The sequence below is a fragment of the Aspergillus stella-maris genome (genome assembly GCF_047715825.1).
Source record: "Aspergillus stella-maris strain CBS 113639 unplaced genomic scaffold BDV14scaffold_79, whole genome shotgun sequence".
NCBI lineage: Eukaryota > Fungi > Ascomycota > Eurotiomycetes > Eurotiales > Aspergillaceae > Aspergillus > Aspergillus stella-maris.
In genome coordinates, this window is record NW_027396873.1 from 18,795 (window position 1) to 36,392 (window position 17,598).

Genomic DNA, 17,598 nt, shown 5'->3' on the forward strand with positions numbered 1-17,598 from the left:
ACGATAGAATATTCCACGTCCTAGATTTACCCATACTGATAATGCAATATAGGCTCGCTGGATTTGTGAGACCGAGATCAAGATAAATATAACAATCAATTCATAGCGATGTGCGCAAAACCCAAGCCCAGCATTCAGAATACAGTATAATAGAGTCGATTGAGTCACAATGATAGTATACTATACAGAAAACCGTCAGCATAGCTTCCGACGCATGCCTAATGCCTAATGCCTAACACCTAGGAAAGTAGATTCTCCCTTCCTAAACGAACAACGACCCTCTCCTACCCCCTAAACCACCACCACCAACCCTCCCAACCCCAGCCCTACTCTCAACATTCCTCCCTTCAACACTCCTCCTACTACTCACAACCTTACCACCACCATTTACAAGCGTAGACCCATCAACCTCCCTCAACCTCCCACAACCCACATCGTAAACCAACCCATGAACGCTAACCCCCCTATCCCTAACGGCCTCCCTAACAACTTTCCTGCCTAGAACAGTCCTAACGCCAGAGAGAACATTCAACTCGACAAGTGCCAGGGCCGCCCGTTCAAGGTCTAATGTCTTGAGAAGGGAGCGATGATCCCTTGCTAGCGTTCGTAGTGGTGCAAGCCAGGGTGTTAGCGCACTTGCACTTGAGCCTTCCTTCACCTCCTTGTTCTGAAGAACGGCTTGTACACCACCGCACTTCGTATGCCCGCATACAAAAACAGTCCTAATCTTTAAATGGACAATAGCGTATTCAATAACAGCATTCACACTTCCATCCTGCTCGGAAATTATATTCGCTATATTCCTGTGCGTAAACACATCTCCCGGCTGTAGACCAAGCAATGTTGTCTCGGGGCATCGAGAGTCAGAGCATCCGAGCCAAAGAATTCGGGGGTGTTGGGCGGTTGAGAGGGTGGGAAACAGCGTTGGGTCCTGTTGGGATGTATAGTTCGCCCATCGTTTGTTTGTTGATAGGGCTTTTGAGAGGATGGGGTCTAGTGGGTGCGTTTTGAGATTGTTAGCTTCGAATCGACTTGGCGCTGGGGAATAGAAGGGAATGGATGGGGTGAGATGGATTAAGAGGTATTATGGAAGGTATGGACGGTAGCTAGGTCAGTTCAAAGTAGGTAGATACTGACACAGCATCCTCAGGTTGCGCGGTGTCACTCCTTGAATAAACATCGGAATCGAGGGTGCAGGGGCTTGGAGGTTATAAGTAGGGAGGTAGCCAGTGACGGGATTGCAACAAAGATGACCTGCATGCGTCTGCATCCCATCTGCACTTGGACCTGCGCTCATGCCTGCGTTTGCAAGATTGAATTGGCAGTGGCAGAGGCAGTGGCAGTGGCAGTGAGACAGGTTCATGCAGGCAGCCTGCACGTGAAGCACCACTCCCGCCTGAGACTCCGGAAAGCTGCGCATACAAACATGCATATAAAGCAAAATAAGAGAACGTACCTTGACTCGCCATCTGTAGATTGAGAAAGTATGGAAAAGTATAGGTCGATTTCCGGTTGAATGAAATGGTATAAAATCTACATTATCCCCACGGATGAGACGGGGTAAATATATGCCTACTTCAAATGGTCTCATCCTGATCTCTGAATCTTATCGTTGCACAGAGAGCATAGATTCAAGTGTTCGCATCGCATCGCACTGTAGTACAATGTTCCTTTGACGGACGAAGCATGGAGCATGCCACGCCACGCTATATCACCAGCAATAAGTCCCTCATACACAACACCAAAGAGTTGTATGATGCGGCAACTAGGGCTGACAGCCACGTAGCAACAATATACTCATCAATAAACTCAGCGATAAGAAAATGGAATGGAGCATTGACGTGGTATTCTTCATTTATTCTTTCCTTGTTCTTGTTCTAAGTTTCGAGATCATGTTGTCTGATCTCGCTATATCTTATCTATATAGTTACCTCCATTAACTACCTCCCTATCTACAGCGTCAGTGTCTCGCCACCACGACTTGCATCATCTTATCATCTCATCTCATGTCAAAAGGAAAACAAAACAGAACCCAAAACAAGCTTTTAAAAGCCAAACAAAAATACAAAATTGACATAAATCCGAGATAGGGACGGCTTCCCTAATATATTCTAAGCGGCACCACCGCGTCCACCAACACCAGCCAACGCCTCACGCTGGTCACTCGTAAGCGTAGCAGTCGGCAACGGACGAGCCGCCGTACCCGAAGCAGACGGACCAGGTAGGAAGCCCACGTTCACAAGGTACGAGACGTAAAGACCGACTAGTTCCTCCGTTACGCCGGCGCCAGCGGAGCCATCGACGCCTGACCATGTTGCGTCGGCGCGCAGGGACGCCGCGGCGTGGGTGTCGTCTAGTTCAGGGGCCTTGGTATTGGAGGGGAGGTCGGCTGTTACGAAGTGGTAAAGTGGCATGCTGTGTAGTAACATTAGTATTAGCTTTCCATTTTGATGGGGTCAGACGGATAAGGAGGGGGACATACAGCGCATGCTGGCCTTCAGCATCATCGTGCTCGCCGCTGTTGACGTACTGCTCCAGCAACTTCGACCACGGAACGTAGTCGACCTGCGGCACCTCGTATCCGTACAGCTGGAGCGCGCCGATGAACTGGTTGAACCGCAGGCGCGGGTGGCCTGTTACTTGGGCGACACCAATAGGGGACACGGGTGGCTGGAAGGCACCGGCGATGACGACACGGGCGACGTGGTCGACAGGAACCATGTTGACGGTGTTGTTGATGTTCGGGCGGGCGGAGAGTTGGATGCAACCCTTGATCATGCGGATCAGGAAGTCGTCGGTGTTGGTTGCTGTAATAAAAAGTTAGTATGCGAATGGAGACACTTTTGATACAGGGGTACGTACTTCCGCTAATAGAGTCACCGAGGACGTAGCCAGGACGAACAATGGTACCCTTCAGTCCGCGCTTTCCGGCTTCGCGGACGAGGTATTCACCCGCCCACTTGCTCTGGCCGTAGCCGGTTCCAAGTCCGACGGCGCTGCCCTCTAGGTCATCCTCTTCACTGATACCAGCTCCACCGGCAGCGATGCTGCGCTCGGACTCCTCGACGTAGTGGTCGCTGTCGAGGACACTGGTGGAACTGACAAAGGAGAATTGCTTGGGCTTGCCAGTGGCACAGAGATTGAGCGCATCAATGGTTCCGAGGACGTTGGCAGGCTTGAGGGTGGAGTAGGGGTAGACCCAGTGGACAAGAGCACCGTTGTGGATGACGGCGTCAACACGGTTGATCAGATCGTCCCATGCTGCATCGGTGAGACCGAAGCGGGGGTCACCAAGAGAACCGACAATGCATTCGAGGCGAGAAGTCCAGGACTCGTCCCAGAAGCCGTAGGCACGGCAGGTGGAGCGAATGCGGGCCAGGGCTTGCTCGGCAGACTTGGCGCGAACGAGAGTGATGACCTTTGCCGAGGGGTTCTTGCGGGTGAGGAGGTCGCGGAGGATGTGCGCACCAAGGAAACCGGTGGCGCCGGTGAGGAAAATGGTGGGTTCAGAGGCGAGAATGTCCTCGGTACGGGTAGGGAAGGACTTGGGGAGACTGTCGACCAACTGGCGAGCATCGCGGGAGTACTCGTCGTTGGGCTCGTTAGCAGCCGCGGCAGTCTCGGCGCTAGTGTCGTCGCCAGTCAAGGACTCAGAGTTGAGCAGACGGTCAATTTCCGCAGCAAAAGCACGGAGGGTAGGGCTGCGGAAGATGGCGTTCATGCTGATGTCGATGCCACGCCACTTACGGCGCAGGTCGAAGAACATCTGCTGAGCCAGGATACTGTGTCCACCAAGGTCGAAGAACGAATCTTCAGGACCGATCATGGCAGCAGTGACATTCGAGATGCGCTGAGCCCAGATCTGAGCAAGCGCTTGCTCAGTCTCAGACAAGTTCTTCAGAGCTGAGGCCCGACGTTGAGGAGCGGCAGCACTGAGCTCTGCGGTATCAGGGAAGGGCAAGGCGGGCTTATCGATCTTGCCGTTGGGGTTCAGCGGCATACGCTTGAGCGGGATGAAGACAGTGGGCACAGCGTAGGTGGGGAGCTTGCTGCGGAGCAGCTCACGAGCATCGTCGCGAAGAGGACGGAAGCGTCGGAGCATGCCGACCATTCCCTCAGCAGAATCGTCATCCTTGAGACCCTTCCCCTCCAACCAAGAAGCCCACTTGCTCATATCAGGAACAAAGTAGCTGACGAGGGTAGGCTCCTCGAACTTGTCACGACGGACCAGAGTTACGTTCTCACGGACAAGGGGGTGACGGGAGAGATGAGTATCAATCTCACCCAACTCGATACGGAAACCACGGATCTTCACCTGGTCATCCGCACGACCAGAGCACTCGACATCACCAGACGGCGTGTATCTACCAAGGTCACCACTGCGGTAGAGACGGTCCCGAGGTCCAACGTAGAACTCTCTCCAGAGCTCGGTCGAGCCTTGCGCCTCGGCAGCATCCTTTTCAATCCATGTCTTGGGGTCGACGAACCAGTTGGTAAGGAACTTCTTCTGGTTGAGCTCAGGAGAACCAAGGTATCCCTCGGCAAGACCAGCAGCACGAACGTAGATCTCACCAACCTCGCCAATGGCACAAATGCGGCTAGGCTCGAAACGGTTGACGACCAGCATCTGCACGTCGAGCATACCACGACCGGCCGGGATGACGTCCTTCATGGTATCGAGGTACCCGCCGTTGCTGGAGAAGCTCGGGATCTCAAAGTAACTGACGGCACGCTGTGTCTCGGTCGTTCCGTACATGTTGACGATGTTGACGTTAGGGGCCAGACCTTGCAGAGAGCGGCAGTCTCTCTTGATCAGAATATCTCCGACGAAGAAAGCGTGGTGCAGAGTGGGGAACTGTGCGGAGGCGCCTCCGACCAGAATCTGACCCATGGCAGGTGTAAGGTGCGTGACAGTAGCGCCGTAATCGCGCATCCACTCGGCAAGCTTTTCGTTCTGGATATCCTCGCGGGCTGGCACAAGGAGTTGAGCACCCAAGAACAGAGGAGTGAAGATGTCTCTTTGAATCGGGTCGTGGGCAATCCCACTGAGCATAGTGAACTTGTCGTTGGGTGTAAGCTTGAATGTCTCCGACATCCATGGGAAGTAATACGCCAGAGAGAAATGACGACCGCGGACACCCTTGGGTCTACCTTCGGAACCAGAGGTGAAGGACAGCGTAGGGGTAGAGTCAGGGCCAACAACAACACCGACAGGCTCGGCCTTCGAGGGCACCTGCTTGGCTAGGACATCCTGGCCATCAATCGAGCCTCCAAGAAGCGATCCGTCATCGAGCAAGGCAAGGGCAGGGATCTCGGTGCGGAGCTGCAGGTTCTCGTCGATGAATGTGCGAACCTTCTCCGAGAGCTCACCGGCATCCTTGGTAGCCTTTGCAATGTTGATAAGAGCCCGTGGCCGGGCAACATCAAGGTAGATGCACTGTCTCTCAGGGGGATACGCAGGGTCGATAACGGAGAATGTGGCGCCGGCCTTGAGAATGCCCATAACAGCCACCACAAGGTCAACGCCACGGTAAGCGTACACCATAACAACCTCGCCCCTCTCAACACCAGCCTGGACCAGGTGGTGACCGAGGATATTCGACGCCTCGTTGATCTGTCTGTATGTGAACTCGCGATGAGCGGATGTAGCGGACTTGGTCTCAACAACGCAAAGCTTGTCGGGGTGGCTTTGAGCGTTCTCAGAGAAGATATCGTGAATAGCGCCGCGGAACTTGGACCAGTGCAGGTCGGCAGTCGGGTCGGGAAGAAGAGCGCGCTGCTCGGGTGTCATGAAGTCAATGCGCCCAATTGCGGTCTCTGGGTTGCTGGTAGCATTCTGAACCAATTGAGCTACCTGGCTGAGAATGGTGCTGATTCTCGCACTGGAGAAGAGACGCTGGTTGTAGTATGCTCCTAGCTCCGTCGACCCTTGCGCAACATTGACCACCAAGTCTGTCGTCTCGAATGTGTTGGCGGGGTAATCTTGCGAAGCGGCGGGGGCGTCGTATGCAGCGAAGCGGAAGAACACTGGCGTTCGCTCGGATTGCGACTTCTCTTGAATGTAGGATCGAAGACTGCCCAATGGCACGATCTCGTTTTCGCCGTCATCGTAGGCCTGGTTACAACGCACAAGTTAGACAACGACGTCATAGAATACAATGCAATCGACACGGCACAATTACCTTCTGAACCTTAGCGTACAGCTGGAGGAATGTTTCAGAAGCGTCAATCGGCACTCTGAGAACAAACGGACGACCATCCTCGCTAGCGCTCGTACCAATGGCAATGTCCTCATCACCAGTCAAACGAGCAACGAGCACGACAAACGCAGTCAGGAAGACGGTGAACCCGGACGATGTCTTCGAGACATTCTGCAGAGCGGCCGCAGTGTCCTTGGGAAGCTTCAGCGACTCAAAAGCTTCAATGGCCCGCTTGGGCAGTTCCTGGTTCTGGTTGTCGGGATAGTCGCGGGTGAGCGGGGAGACGGTGAGGTTTTGCAGTCTTTGAGCCCAGCGCTCGAGGCGTTCCTGCAATGGAACTGATTCGGCACCCATGATTGCGCCGATGCCCGTTGTATGTTGGGGCGTCGAGCTGCACAGAGGGGGGTGTTGTGATATGGAGGAATTAATGACTCAATGGTGGCTCGTGAGTCAAGACTTGCCGAGGGGTTCGCAAGAAGAAATTCCCGCCGATTTCGCTATCCAGTCCCCCACACTGATAACCCCAAGGCACCAAGGCAGATTTCTATTGGTGCCTAAGGCAGGACTCACTTTATACATGCACAACAATAGCATTGATTTATCAATTACTAGTAGGATCTATTCACTCTTGCAGACGTTATGGCCTCTACAGAATATATCTAAAGCTTGAGTTCTGAAGATCCGTCTCATCCACATGCTCCAGGTTCTCATCAGCATGCAAGTCAATCTCACGAGCCTCCTCCGGATCGATCTCCACGCCCTGTATCTTATCCCGTCTACTGTTCACCCAGCCGAGATAGAATCTAAAGCCAGCGACCATGACAATGGAGATGGCGTAGCAGGTGAGGATGGTGGTGTACGCGGTCTAGAGCCAGGTAGGGTCAGTGATTGTAGGTCTTGTTAAACGACAGACTGTGCTTACGCTGTAGGAAGGCGCCTCTTTGCTCTTGAAGAATTGGGGCCCAACGAAGTTTCCGACACAGTATCCGACGAAGATAAGGGCGACGACTGTGGACTTCTTTGTAAACCCAGCGGTGTTACTTGCGAACAGTGACATCATGAGAGGGAAGGCTGGTGCAACGGCTGTGACGAGCCAGTATCCCGCAAGACGAGGAAGCTTTCTATCCATGGGAAGCAGCTTGACCATGAGGATTCCAGCCATCGCCATGAGGAAGATGGAAACCATGGCCCACAATCTGGACTTGCGGATATAGGTCGTGAACAGGGCTGCGAGGATGACGGTGGTGAGTTGGAAGGCGGCAGCTGGCATGCCCATGAGGATCGTTTGGAACTCGTCATAGCCGAAACTGTTGATGATAATAGTATTGAACTATATTGCGGACGAGTTAGTTGAGAGTCAAAAACTGTAGCTGGAAAAGAACGTACGCTGGTTGTGCCACCATTTGGCACGCAAATGACAAAGGAAAAGACCAAGAACCACCACGTCTTCACGTCTTTCAGTGTCTCGATAAATTGACCTTGATCCCACTTCTTTGTCTGTGTAGTGTGTTGGAACTTCTTCGGTCGCAGGGAAGCGAATTCGCGTTCAGTGGGGGTAAGGAAGCGTGCATTGTCCGGAGAGTCAGGAAGGTAGAACCAAAGGAAAACCGACCATGCGACTGTGATGAGGCCGAAAATGACGAAAAGCATCTAAACTTAGAATCAGCGCATGCCCCCTGTTCAAAGTTTGTTGAACTATGACTGACCTTCCACTGGCTGAAGCCTCCAGTGTATTGTAGGATGCCGTACGCGATACCCGATCCGATGAGACTGGCGGTGGCATTTCCAGCAAACCAGAACGAGTGACGAGAGACGTGCTCCTTAGGAGTGTACCACATTCCCGTAATGAGTGAGAAGCCAGGGCTGATGGCACTCTCAAAAATACCGAGGAATGTCCGCAGCACCATCAACCCGGCATAGTTCGAAGCAACGGCATGAAGAGTAAGTACTACTCCCCATAGGAAACTGGCCGGGGCATTAGAGAGAAAAGCCGGTGAAATAATGACTTAACGTACATGAGAACACTGAGGTATCTTCCCAGAGGAAAGCGGACAAATCCGAGGGAGATAGGGTATGAAGCAGCCAGGTAGCCGATGTAGAAAATACCTGATGCCCAGCTGTACTCCTGACCCTGGAGGTTCTAGATATGGTTGTTAGCCGCTAGATTACCAAACAAGGTCTCTTAATTGATGATATCGTACCAGGTCTTCCCTCAACCCCAAAATAGCACTGTAGGACAAACTAGTTTCTGCCGAGGAGTGAGTCACGGCCGAGAGAAAATGATGAAGGAAACATACTGTCAAGATACTGAAGTCCATAACTGATAATGAGTAATGGCATAAGACTAGAAAAGTAAGCTACTACCTCAATTGCATAGTCAGCGATGCATACTGCAAGTCAATCTTCCTCACGAGCTTCTTCTCGTCGGCATAGCTGAGGGTCTCTGAGACTCCATATTCCTTGTCGGCGCCAACCTCAGACTGTTGGTGTTTCTCGTCAATGCCAGAAGAGGTCTCAAGGTTGTTCTCCATAATGGTAGAGTGATACCCTTGTACTGTAGTCATCCTACCATGGGAACTAGACGACGGCCCCTTGATATACGGTCAAGGGAGAGCCCAGGGAGGCGAAACCCAGAGATAAACTTGATAATGCGGAGAACGTGCGTCGACGGCTATCATTCCCCGTTCGATATTCAGGCAGAGCATGATTGATCAGAATAGTCGACGAACCTGAGACCCACTGCCCAATTTAGTTAGGGACTGGAAATCTTAGCGATCTTCGCGGTCTTGGGATTTGGAGACGTCGGGAAGCCTCCGGTACCTATCAGCACGTGATTCGGCTCAACATCTAGACTCCGAACTGGGATTGAAAAGACGGAGTCATTCTTCGATAGAATTTTACTACTAACTTGGTATCCGACGCGTCCTATGAGACACGGAATTCCCCATTGATTAGGGATCGGACCTTTTCCATGGTGACGCCAGCTGGCGACTGGCCCTTAACTCTTTGAAAGTGGTCGAATCCCTTCTTGATTGCAGGGTCAGATATATGGTTTTCAATCCATTCCAGATGAACTGGATCGGTGACCTCCAGTCCGGCTATGAGAAGAGACCATTGGAAGCGCTCAAGGAGCTGTACCTGTCCAGTTTTGGTGGCATAGTACGCAGCCGACATTAGACAGCCGAGATCATCCTGGAGATGAGAAGGAATGGGCCGTGTTCCAAACGGAGATTGGCGCGCGCGGTAGGAATAAATCTGCAAGGCGTAGAAGCACATCGCCGCGATATACGTCATTAACGTACATTTAAGGGGTAACTCTGCAACTTTTCCGAGCAGCGTAGCATGATTCTGCGCCGATTAGCACTGCTACAAGTCCTTTCCTGACAGAGGGTTGCACATACCTGGCGAATAACCTCCAATCGTCGCTGAATCCTCGACTTCAGAGCCATCGCTTCTACTGAAGGGGCTTGGCTGTATATGTTGATTTCATGATGAAGAATAATGAGCTCAAAGTATAGATCCAGTGTCGATGCATCTTCGAGTTCTGAAGCATGGCTGGTACCCGTATTTGTCCCATAATCGGCGGTTATGCCAATATCGCCCAGAGGCATGAAGAACGCAGCTCGCGAGCGTAGCCAGATCCTCTGTCGCTTTTGAGAAACGCTATCCATATAGCTTGCAAATAGTCCACCGCATCCGAAGAAGGAACAGAATCCGTCCCTGTCATACAGATAGGTCATGATTCTGGCCAAGACAACCTGTTCGGATGCAGTAACTACACCGTCACCTTCGCTAGAAGAGAGCACATCATCGCTAGCACAAAGTGTGTCTAGTCCATATGTTTGGACATGAGCGAGGACCGCTCTACCTAGATCTCTCAGCTTCGCAGGGTTGAAATGATCTCTCCGCATCCAGAACATGTACATGTACAGAAATGACAGCATCATACTGACATGGTCCATACTTGCAAATGGATTCTGTGCTTGCAGCAGCAACTGAGAGCCTCTCTCATAGTGGTCTCTGGATTCCTGAGGCGGCTGAGGCCCTTGGCCATAGTGGATGGCTAGCTCACTATGCGACACAGCAAGAAGAAAGTGAAACGCCATGTCTCTGTTGTAGGCCTTGTTTAAGAACAAGGTATGCGCCGAGCAGCTCCAATCGCGTGTGGACTTTAGGGGCGCAAATACTTTGCAATGAAACAACACAGCTTGTTGGTCGTCACTGCCTAGAGCAGGGCCGCTGGGATAAGCGAACGACAGATTGGTTGCGGTAAATATAGAGTCCGTCAGTGGAGCTCTCAATAGGGCGAAGGCATTCGCATTCAACAAATTGTCCCAATACTCTTCATGATTTTCGGGGGTTTTGACCGTGAGCGAAGACGGGGTCTCTGCCGAGGATGCCCATGGCATATCATGAGGCGCTGGTATCCCCAGAGTTCGTTTAGACGACAGTATGCCACCAACGCAGTCAGACTCTTTGACGAGCAGATCATCTTGCGATTGCATGAGGCTCTCGAGTCCAGGTGACGGTAAACTCCTCTGAGTCAATGGTGTCAAAGAAGCCTCCGATGGAGAGTGCGTAACACTATCATTTCCGTCCCTTGGTTTGATGGATGATGGGGACCAGAGACCCGAGTTGCGGGACTTGATCGGACCAAAACCTTGTCTTCTCTCTTTTAGCGACGGTCTTGGGGCAGGCCATTCGCAAGTCAAACGGAGTCGCATGCATCGTCCGCAATGGGGGCGCATCTCATCGCATTTAACCTTTTTACTCACACATGTAGTGCAGCCTATCTGGGTTAGCATTTCATCAAGGAATGCATCTCCAATTGAGACTATACCATTTCTCGACCGCTTGCCGTGCTCTATGTGAGCGCGACGAGGCCGAGCACCCGGTTCACTGCTACCTCTTTGGCTCATGATATATTTCAAACAGCATCATATAGATCTGGACTGGGAATGGAAAGATGGGTGCAAATTTGATGTTTTGCCTTCCAATGAGACTGGGCTAGCTGCGGGACCAGCGATGTTGAAGGAACGGAGTCCTAAAGTAAATTGGGTCCTACCCGATGGACACTGGAAAAGCACGTGGGACCACGGACAAAACTGTAGTCTTCGGAGGAAGTTGCTGTTACTTGAAACTTCGTTATCGAGCACTTGAAGTGACACTATCGCAAGTGGAGCAAGATAGGAAGCGCCCTGTTCACATAGCCGCTAATTGCTAGATTGCTTCAGCTCCAGTGTCTTAGAACATCAGCTTTCCAACATGTCCAGCACTGCCTCTGCCTCGTCTTCTGCTCTCTGGAACTCCCATAGTCCTCGGCAGCTTGGCACCCCCTGACAGCCCACAATGGGAAACACCCTCTCCTACCAGACTTCCGACTGCGAAGTCAACCTCGCAAACAAAGGCACCATCAAAGGCCTGCAGTTCGACAACAAGTCGCGCAGATTTGCAAATGTCGCATATGCCCTCCCACCAACTGGTGAGCGAAGATGGCGGAAACCACAACCCCTGCCAGAGTCCTACTCCTACTCTACGGACGGAGCCCCCTTTGACGCGACAAAGTTCGGCCAAGTATGTCTGCAGCCGAACTACTCTGCCTCTGTGAAGAAGAATATTCCCCAACATGAGTATGGAGAGGACTGTCTTCGCTTGAACATTTGGACTCCCGTGCCTAAGCCTGGGGATGAGCCTGCCAAATGGCCCGTCATGGTCTGGTTCCACGGCGGTTGGTTCCAGATGGGAGACCCCAGCAATGAAGAGTCGATGGATCCAACTGAATTGATCTCTACAGGGGGTCTCAAAGCCGTCTTCGTGGCAGTGGGATATAGACTCAATGTGTTCGGCTTCCTGGCCGGTGCGCCGCTGCAAGATGAGAGTCCCGACGGGTCAATAGGAAACTACGGCCTCTGGGACCAACGCATGGCAATGGACTGGGTATATGAGAACATCAGCGCATTTGGCGGAGACCCAGAGAACATCACACTCTCTGGACGCAGCGCGGGCGCATACGCCGTACAAGCACAAACACTATACGACTTTCGCGGAACCCTCTCCGACTCAGAGAAGAACCGATTTCGCCGCCTGGTCATGTACTCCAACGCCATCCCAGCGCAACCAAAAACGCCAGAAGAATGTCAACCGCAGTTCGACGAACTATGCGATTATTTCAGGATATCTGCAAGCATCTCAGGAGCCGAGAAACTACAGCGCCTCCGCGCACTCCCAGCATCAGACCTCTGCGCCGCAATCATGAAACTAAAACACCACACCTTCCGCCCAGTAACAGACAACGTTTTCCTTCACGCTGACCTCTTCACATACTACGGTTCCGGCGCATTCGCGTCCGAATTCAAGCGGCGCAATCTCCGCCTCCTAATCGGCGAAGTCGCAAACGAGGAAACGCTGTACGCTGTGACAAATGGCCCGGAGGCAAGTCTTGAGTCCCTCGAGACGCAAATATCAAACTATTACTCACCTGATACAACAACCCGTCTCCTAACGCATTACAATCTCCCTTCTGATTCTGCAAGTAAAGATGACTGGCAAGCTGTCTTCGGCCGGATCGTATCGGATGGTCAGGTCCGCGCACCATCACGATTCCTCGTGAATAATTTGATTGAGAATGGTGTTGATACCAAGGATGTTTGGCGGTACATAATTGCGTATAGACTGTCGTTTATCACGGAGAAAGTCGCGCCGGCTTCGTTTGGCGTTAGTCATGCTATGGATCGGCCTTTTTGGAAGTATGTATCTGCCTACCCTAAGTGGATCTAACGCCCTGGGTACGTTGTAGACTCAGCTAACATTTTCTCAGTTACTCTATCATGAATGGTCCGACATCCGAAGAGCAACAATTTATGCATGAGTGGATCCGGGATCTAGTTGCGTTTGTTAATGATGATAAGCATTATGTTTATGGCACCGGAAAGGCAGATGAAGTCAAGATCGCCACGCCGGAGGGCAGAATAGAGATCCAACAAGATAAGAGATGGGCGGAACTATTGGATCTGATGGGTGTCTTTGCAGGGTCTAATTGATACCAACTATAACTCACTACTCACGAGAGATAAATAGATATATCTATATCTAAAATTTATATACCCAAGTCCAAAAGATTCACAACGCAAGAAATCTACCAGAATCTACCTCTCCATAGCAGACAACGTCTTAGGAACATACGGCTCCTCAAGATACTCCCTCTCCTCCTTGCCCAGAGTAACCTTGGTCGCCTCAACAGCCTCATCGATCCGCTCCTTACTATTCAAGCCCAGAATCGGATTCTCATTCCCACACCCCAAGCTCCACGCAATCGCAACCTGCGCCATACTAACACCCTTCTTCTTCGCGACCTCTTCGACGCGATTAACAATAGCCTTGTCGGCCTCTGTCTCGCGGTTCGAAATGAGCATTTTAAGCGCGCCGTCTGTGCTTTCGCGCAGTGTAGGCGCGCTCTTCCAGGGTCGTGCAAGGACGCCTCGAGCCATGGGCGACCAGGGGATTAGACCGATGCCGGCGTGGTGGCAGTAGGGGATCATTTCGCGTTCTTCTTCGCGCGAGATGAGGTTGTGGTAGTTTTGCATTGAGATGAATGTGTGCCAGCCTTTTTGCTTTGCGATGTTGTTGAGGGCTTGGAATTCCCAGGCGGCCATCTGGTATGTACTTGTTAGCATTGCGTCTTCGAGAATATATAAGAGAAGCTGGAAGCTGGAAACTGGTAAGGGGTGAAGGAACTTACAGTACTAGCACCGATATACCGAACCTTCCCGCTCTCAACGACGTCGTTCAAAGCCTTCATGATCTCCTCCATTGGTGTTTCGCGATCGAGGCGATGAATTTGCAAGAGATCAATGTATGTTCCAAGTCGTTCAATGGACGCGTCCACGGCATCAAAGATATGTTTCCTGCTCAGTCCGACACGGTTCACCATAGATCCAGTGTTGGTTGCGCTCGCCGCAATAGGCGGGAGATTACCCTCGTCGTCAACGCCATAGAAACACTTTGTCATGATTACCACTCTGTGCCTGGGGATGTTGTATTTCTTCAGGGCTTTGCCGATGATTACTTCGGATTGGCCGTGGGAGTAGATGTCTGCCTTTTCACGCATGTCACGTTAGCTCGGATCGGAGGGTAGGTGGATTTATCAGGGTGTGTGTACCGTATCCCAGGTGTTTATGCCGCGCTTATAAGCGTACTCGATCAGGGGCAGTGCTTTGTCTTCGTCGAGCACCCAGTTCTGCCATTTGGAGGTACCGTAGGACATGGCGCCGAGGATGACTTTGGATATTTTGAGGCCGGATTTTCCGAGACTATTGACATCAATTACATAGTTGTTAGCATTGATCGTAAATCTTGTGTCTGGGGCCGCTGTTTCGATTGCGCTGGTTAAGTTGTAGAGGGCAAGGGGCGCGGGGTCGAGGGGCAATCGTACGTGACATATTCCATGTTGTTCTGGGGTGCGTCAGTGGCCATTTTGTCGGGTTGTTCTTGTATTGCTGTTTTCTGGTTTCTATGATATGAATTTTGTTGTTAGTTCTGGGCTCTTGAGGAAGTTGAATTGGTGACTTGGTGAGGTACTTGGTGCGGGGTGAGGGGTAGGAGGAGGAACTAAGTACTCACCAGCTGGTTTTAGATATAGGATTCAGGCAAGCAACAGCTCAATGAAGCATGAACGGGGTGATAGATAAATATATGAAGCACGACAACAACTCACGTTCACTTAAGCTAATTGCTAAGGTGTGGTAGATGCCGATGGTGAAGCAAGCGCCAGGCTAAAGTACCGGGTTCAGGATCCGAGTGGGGATAACCGAGGAGCTGGAACCGCTTGGGTCCTGCCCAACTACCGTCGCTTCGATCGGCATGCTGAGCATCTACTGACCTGGTTCAACAGACTGATCTTCAATAGAACATTGCAGTCAGTTCATCCTCCTAGATCGATGTTTGGGCATCTACTCGGTAGAGGTATAGTGGATATCATGGAGATTAGGAGAAAGTGAAGCTGATGTTTTATATCAGCGTGGTGAGAATGAGATGTAGACTAATCTAAAACGCCAACAATGCTATATCTATACATCTATAATAATGTTCTAAACTAATGGCCACCCAGGAAATTCCTCTCATCCTCCTGCCACTTCCTTCGCTCAACAATGCTCCTCGCCCTATAAGCCTTGACGAACCGCCAAACTTCAGTATCGGCCATATTCCAGGCCTCTGCAACTTTCCAAATGTTGACACGATTGCTCTTTTGTCTCAGGATCTCCCTCGCGCGTTGAATGATAGAATACTCCTGCTCAACACCTTCCTTGCTCGGATTGGAATGCTGCATTGACTCTTTGGCCTCGCCCTCGTTCTTTGCGTCAACATTGCTGTCCCGCGGAATGCGGAAGCCAAGCTGCCACTCGAACTCGTCTAGTAGCTCGCTGGGGAGAGCCTGGCCGACTTCGGCTGTTAGGGATTCGACGGTCATCCAGAGCGAGGTACCGATTGCTGGAACATCGGCGACAACTCTCTTGAATAAAACCACTCGAGGCCCACCGCCGAGTTGGCGATCGATCTGGTCACTGGTTATCTCGCGCAGCCACTCATCACGAGGAGTCTCGCGGCGAATGTGCCGTGTCGTAACATCCGGAGAGTTTTGCAACAGGCTGATAAGCGTATATGGGTGCGGAAGAGTACCAATTGTGAAGACTCTAGTGTTGTTCACATACGTGGTAGGCTGGCTAATCGTCATGGGCTTGTGTTCGTTGCACGGATCACAGTCTGGTAGGTTCGGGGGGCATGAAGAAAGAGAAACAGCTTCGGGGCACTTCCCAAGTGCTTTGGCGAGTCTCAAAGCTGGCTCAACGAGCGCCGTTGTGTGCTCGGTAAACGGCTTCAAAACAGCTACACCCCCAGGGAAAGAATTGACAAAGGTGTTCTGGAGATGTGAATTGATCAGGTCGACCAAGGCTAGCCGGCGATCAGATGCAGAGGGTTTGGCCTTTTCTGACAGCTCATGGTAATGCGTCTCAATCGTAGCTGAGTCATAAAATGCGAGGGAGGTAGTTGACTCGGTCCTGAACAAATCATTTGGTATCAACTCCGTAAATGATTTGCTTGACTTGAGAATGTTCCTGCTCGCCTGCTCAATAGCGGCGATAATGGTAGGCTTCTTCCCAGAAAGTAGACAACTGTGAGACTTGTCAAACCGAGTGATAACATCTGAGTCAACTTCAGTACGCAAGCGTGCGAGCGTTGCATCGTCATATCTCGCCATCGGAAAACAGCGCCAATCGGCAAATAGCCCATCACCCATATGACCCCACGCAAGCCATTTGAACATGTCTTCTTCCAATTCAGGACTCATGTCTATATCCTTCAGAGATCCGTATAGCGGATGAGTCTTGGCCTCACTGCGACCGAGGATAGTCGGACGGAACCCTTGAGCATACCAAGCTCGGCGCCAGGCAAGCAAAAGCTCGTCATCTGCCTTGAGCTCATTCCTATCCTTCGCTTTTGCCGGATCATAGTATGTAAAGATATATGGCCGACTAGGAAGCGGAGGAAGCACGGACCGGTCCTCGTCGAGGGTAATTGAGGACGAAAAGGGGTTAAGCCACGCCCAATTGCTGAACCATTTTGTATCACCGCTTGAACTATCCTGCTGAGGTTCGGGGGCTTTATGCGCCGGTGGTTCGAAGGTCGGCAGGTGAAGATCGCTTAAAGAGGGGAGCTTTGGGACATGTTCGGCTGCCGTTGAGATCTCCTCGCGAATGACTTCGGTCTTTGGGGAAGAGGAGAATATCACAAAAATCAGGGCGAGAAACAGGACAATAGCGACCAGGGATGTACTGCGACGCGCGATCATGGTGGAGCTCCGGCGTAAGAAGATTCTGTCGGGATGGTTGAGCCCGTTGTATAGGGTGCGACAAGTGCGACCGGAGGGAAGAGGGTGCAGCAGAGGCAGAGGTTGGGCCAGCCCAGTCGACCATTGAAGATCGGTAGTGAATGACACGAGGCACGGAACGTGCGACTGGGAACGGCAGAGGCTCCATGATGATATTGCTCGTTGCGTCGATCATGATTGTCCGCCCCGGTTTCCGGATGCGGACTGTATACCAAGTCACGTGAAAGCGTTGGCAGCAGCCTCAGGCACAAGGCGATAAGTGATAAGGCTCTTATCTTATCTATTTATCTTCTTATCTAGGGACCAGCCAGGAACAAAACAGACATTTACACAGTTGAAACATATGCCAGAGACTATGAGAACTATTATTCAATGGATAGCTTATGAGCTATATCTGCCCGTGATATAGTTTATGTGACTACAACCGTGAAATGAACCAACCTGACAAACGCCGTAATCCGACAGCGGGGATTGGGCGGAGGAGTGGCGGACACTCGTCGGACTGTGGCGATC

The 17,598-nt window shown here is 51.6% G+C and overlaps 7 protein-coding genes across 7 annotated transcripts; 1 reads left to right on the forward strand and 6 right to left on the reverse strand.

Annotated features, from left to right (window-relative positions):
- Window positions 1-104: 104 nt before the first annotated feature.
- BDV14DRAFT_141613 (carbonic anhydrase) lies at window positions 105-1,818 on the reverse strand. The gene is made up of 2 exons (XM_073766349.1): window positions 1,457-1,818; window positions 105-993 (listed from the first exon to the last, which is right to left on the reverse strand). The coding sequence occupies exons 1-2, from the start codon at window positions 1,467-1,469 to the stop codon at window positions 263-265; spliced, it is 744 nt and encodes a 247-aa protein (XP_073623416.1). The 5' UTR covers window positions 1,470-1,818; the 3' UTR covers window positions 105-262.
- Window positions 1,819-2,025: 207 nt separating this feature from the next.
- On the reverse strand, window positions 2,026-6,700 carry aarA (L-aminoadipate-semialdehyde dehydrogenase). Its single transcript, XM_073766351.1, has 4 exons — window positions 6,183-6,700; window positions 2,863-6,115; window positions 2,483-2,807; window positions 2,026-2,415 (listed from the first exon to the last, which is right to left on the reverse strand). Exons 1-4 carry the CDS (start codon window positions 6,552-6,554, stop codon window positions 2,112-2,114), a joined length of 4,254 nt encoding a protein of 1,417 aa, XP_073623417.1. The 5' UTR covers window positions 6,555-6,700; the 3' UTR covers window positions 2,026-2,111.
- Window positions 6,701-8,858, reverse strand: BDV14DRAFT_141635 (major facilitator superfamily domain-containing protein). The gene is made up of 8 exons (XM_073766350.1): window positions 8,592-8,858; window positions 8,498-8,544; window positions 8,402-8,448; window positions 8,216-8,340; window positions 7,907-8,165; window positions 7,587-7,850; window positions 7,123-7,530; window positions 6,701-7,065 (listed from the first exon to the last, which is right to left on the reverse strand). Exons 1-8 carry the CDS (start codon window positions 8,762-8,764, stop codon window positions 6,847-6,849), a joined length of 1,542 nt encoding a protein of 513 aa, XP_073623418.1. The 5' UTR covers window positions 8,765-8,858; the 3' UTR covers window positions 6,701-6,846.
- Window positions 8,859-9,125: 267 nt separating this feature from the next.
- BDV14DRAFT_211627 (Zn(II)2Cys6 transcription factor domain-containing protein) lies at window positions 9,126-11,119 on the reverse strand (the record flags this gene model as incomplete). The annotated part of the gene is made up of 3 exons (XM_073776129.1): window positions 9,126-9,517; window positions 9,565-10,989; window positions 11,041-11,119. The coding sequence occupies 3 exons, from the start codon at window positions 11,117-11,119 to the stop codon at window positions 9,126-9,128; spliced, it is 1,896 nt and encodes a 631-aa protein (XP_073623419.1).
- A 430-nt stretch (window positions 11,120-11,549) lies between these two features.
- BDV14DRAFT_211628 (alpha/beta-hydrolase) lies at window positions 11,550-13,240 on the forward strand (the record flags this gene model as incomplete). The annotated part of the gene is made up of 2 exons (XM_073776130.1): window positions 11,550-12,946; window positions 13,018-13,240. The coding sequence occupies 2 exons, from the start codon at window positions 11,550-11,552 to the stop codon at window positions 13,238-13,240; spliced, it is 1,620 nt and encodes a 539-aa protein (XP_073623420.1).
- Window positions 13,241-13,256: 16 nt separating this feature from the next.
- Window positions 13,257-14,952, reverse strand: BDV14DRAFT_141690 (aldo/keto reductase). Its single transcript, XM_073766352.1, has 5 exons — window positions 14,820-14,952; window positions 14,632-14,709; window positions 14,359-14,509; window positions 13,939-14,295; window positions 13,257-13,852 (listed from the first exon to the last, which is right to left on the reverse strand). The coding sequence occupies exons 2-5, from the start codon at window positions 14,670-14,672 to the stop codon at window positions 13,346-13,348; spliced, it is 1,056 nt and encodes a 351-aa protein (XP_073623421.1). The 5' UTR covers window positions 14,673-14,709; window positions 14,820-14,952; the 3' UTR covers window positions 13,257-13,345.
- A 267-nt stretch (window positions 14,953-15,219) lies between these two features.
- BDV14DRAFT_182581 (uncharacterized protein) lies at window positions 15,220-17,416 on the reverse strand. Its single transcript, XM_073770241.1, has one exon. It carries the CDS (start codon window positions 17,044-17,046, stop codon window positions 15,292-15,294), a length of 1,755 nt encoding a protein of 584 aa, XP_073623422.1. The 5' UTR covers window positions 17,047-17,416; the 3' UTR covers window positions 15,220-15,291.
- Between the last annotated feature and the right edge of the window lie 182 nt (window positions 17,417-17,598).

Excerpts from the sequence above, each read along its gene's own strand:
- aarA (XM_073766351.1), bottom strand. The coding sequence starts at position 6,554 with ATGGGTGCCGAATCAGTTCCATTGCAGGAACGCCTCGAGCGCTGGGCT. Across the intron at positions 2,808-2,862 it reads CGGTGACTCTATTAGCGGAA|CAACCAACACCGACGACTTC; the intron begins GTACGTACCCCT and ends TTTTTATTACAG. Across the intron at positions 2,416-2,482 it reads GCTGAAGGCCAGCATGCGCT|CATGCCACTTTACCACTTCG; the intron begins GTATGTCCCCCT and ends GTTACTACACAG.
- BDV14DRAFT_141635 (XM_073766350.1), bottom strand. The coding sequence starts at position 8,764 with ATGACTACAGTACAAGGGTATCACTCTACCATTATGGAGAACAACCTT. Across the intron at positions 8,449-8,497 it reads TGGACTTCAGTATCTTGACA|AAACTAGTTTGTCCTACAGT; the intron begins GTATGTTTCCTT and ends ACTCCTCGGCAG. Across the intron at positions 7,066-7,122 it reads AAGAGGCGCCTTCCTACAGC|ACCGCGTACACCACCATCCT; the intron begins GTAAGCACAGTC and ends ACCTGGCTCTAG.
- BDV14DRAFT_141690 (XM_073766352.1), bottom strand. The coding sequence starts at position 14,672 with ATGGCCACTGACGCACCCCAGAACAACATGGAATATGTCAC. Across the intron at positions 14,510-14,631 it reads AACAACATGGAATATGTCAC|TCTCGGAAAATCCGGCCTCA; the intron begins GTACGATTGCCC and ends TGATGTCAATAG. Across the intron at positions 14,296-14,358 it reads GCATAAACACCTGGGATACG|GCAGACATCTACTCCCACGG; the intron begins GTACACACACCC and ends ATGCGTGAAAAG.
- BDV14DRAFT_182581 (XM_073770241.1), bottom strand. The coding sequence starts at position 17,046 with ATGATCGCGCGTCGCAGTACATCCCTGGTCGCTATTGTCCTGTTTCTC.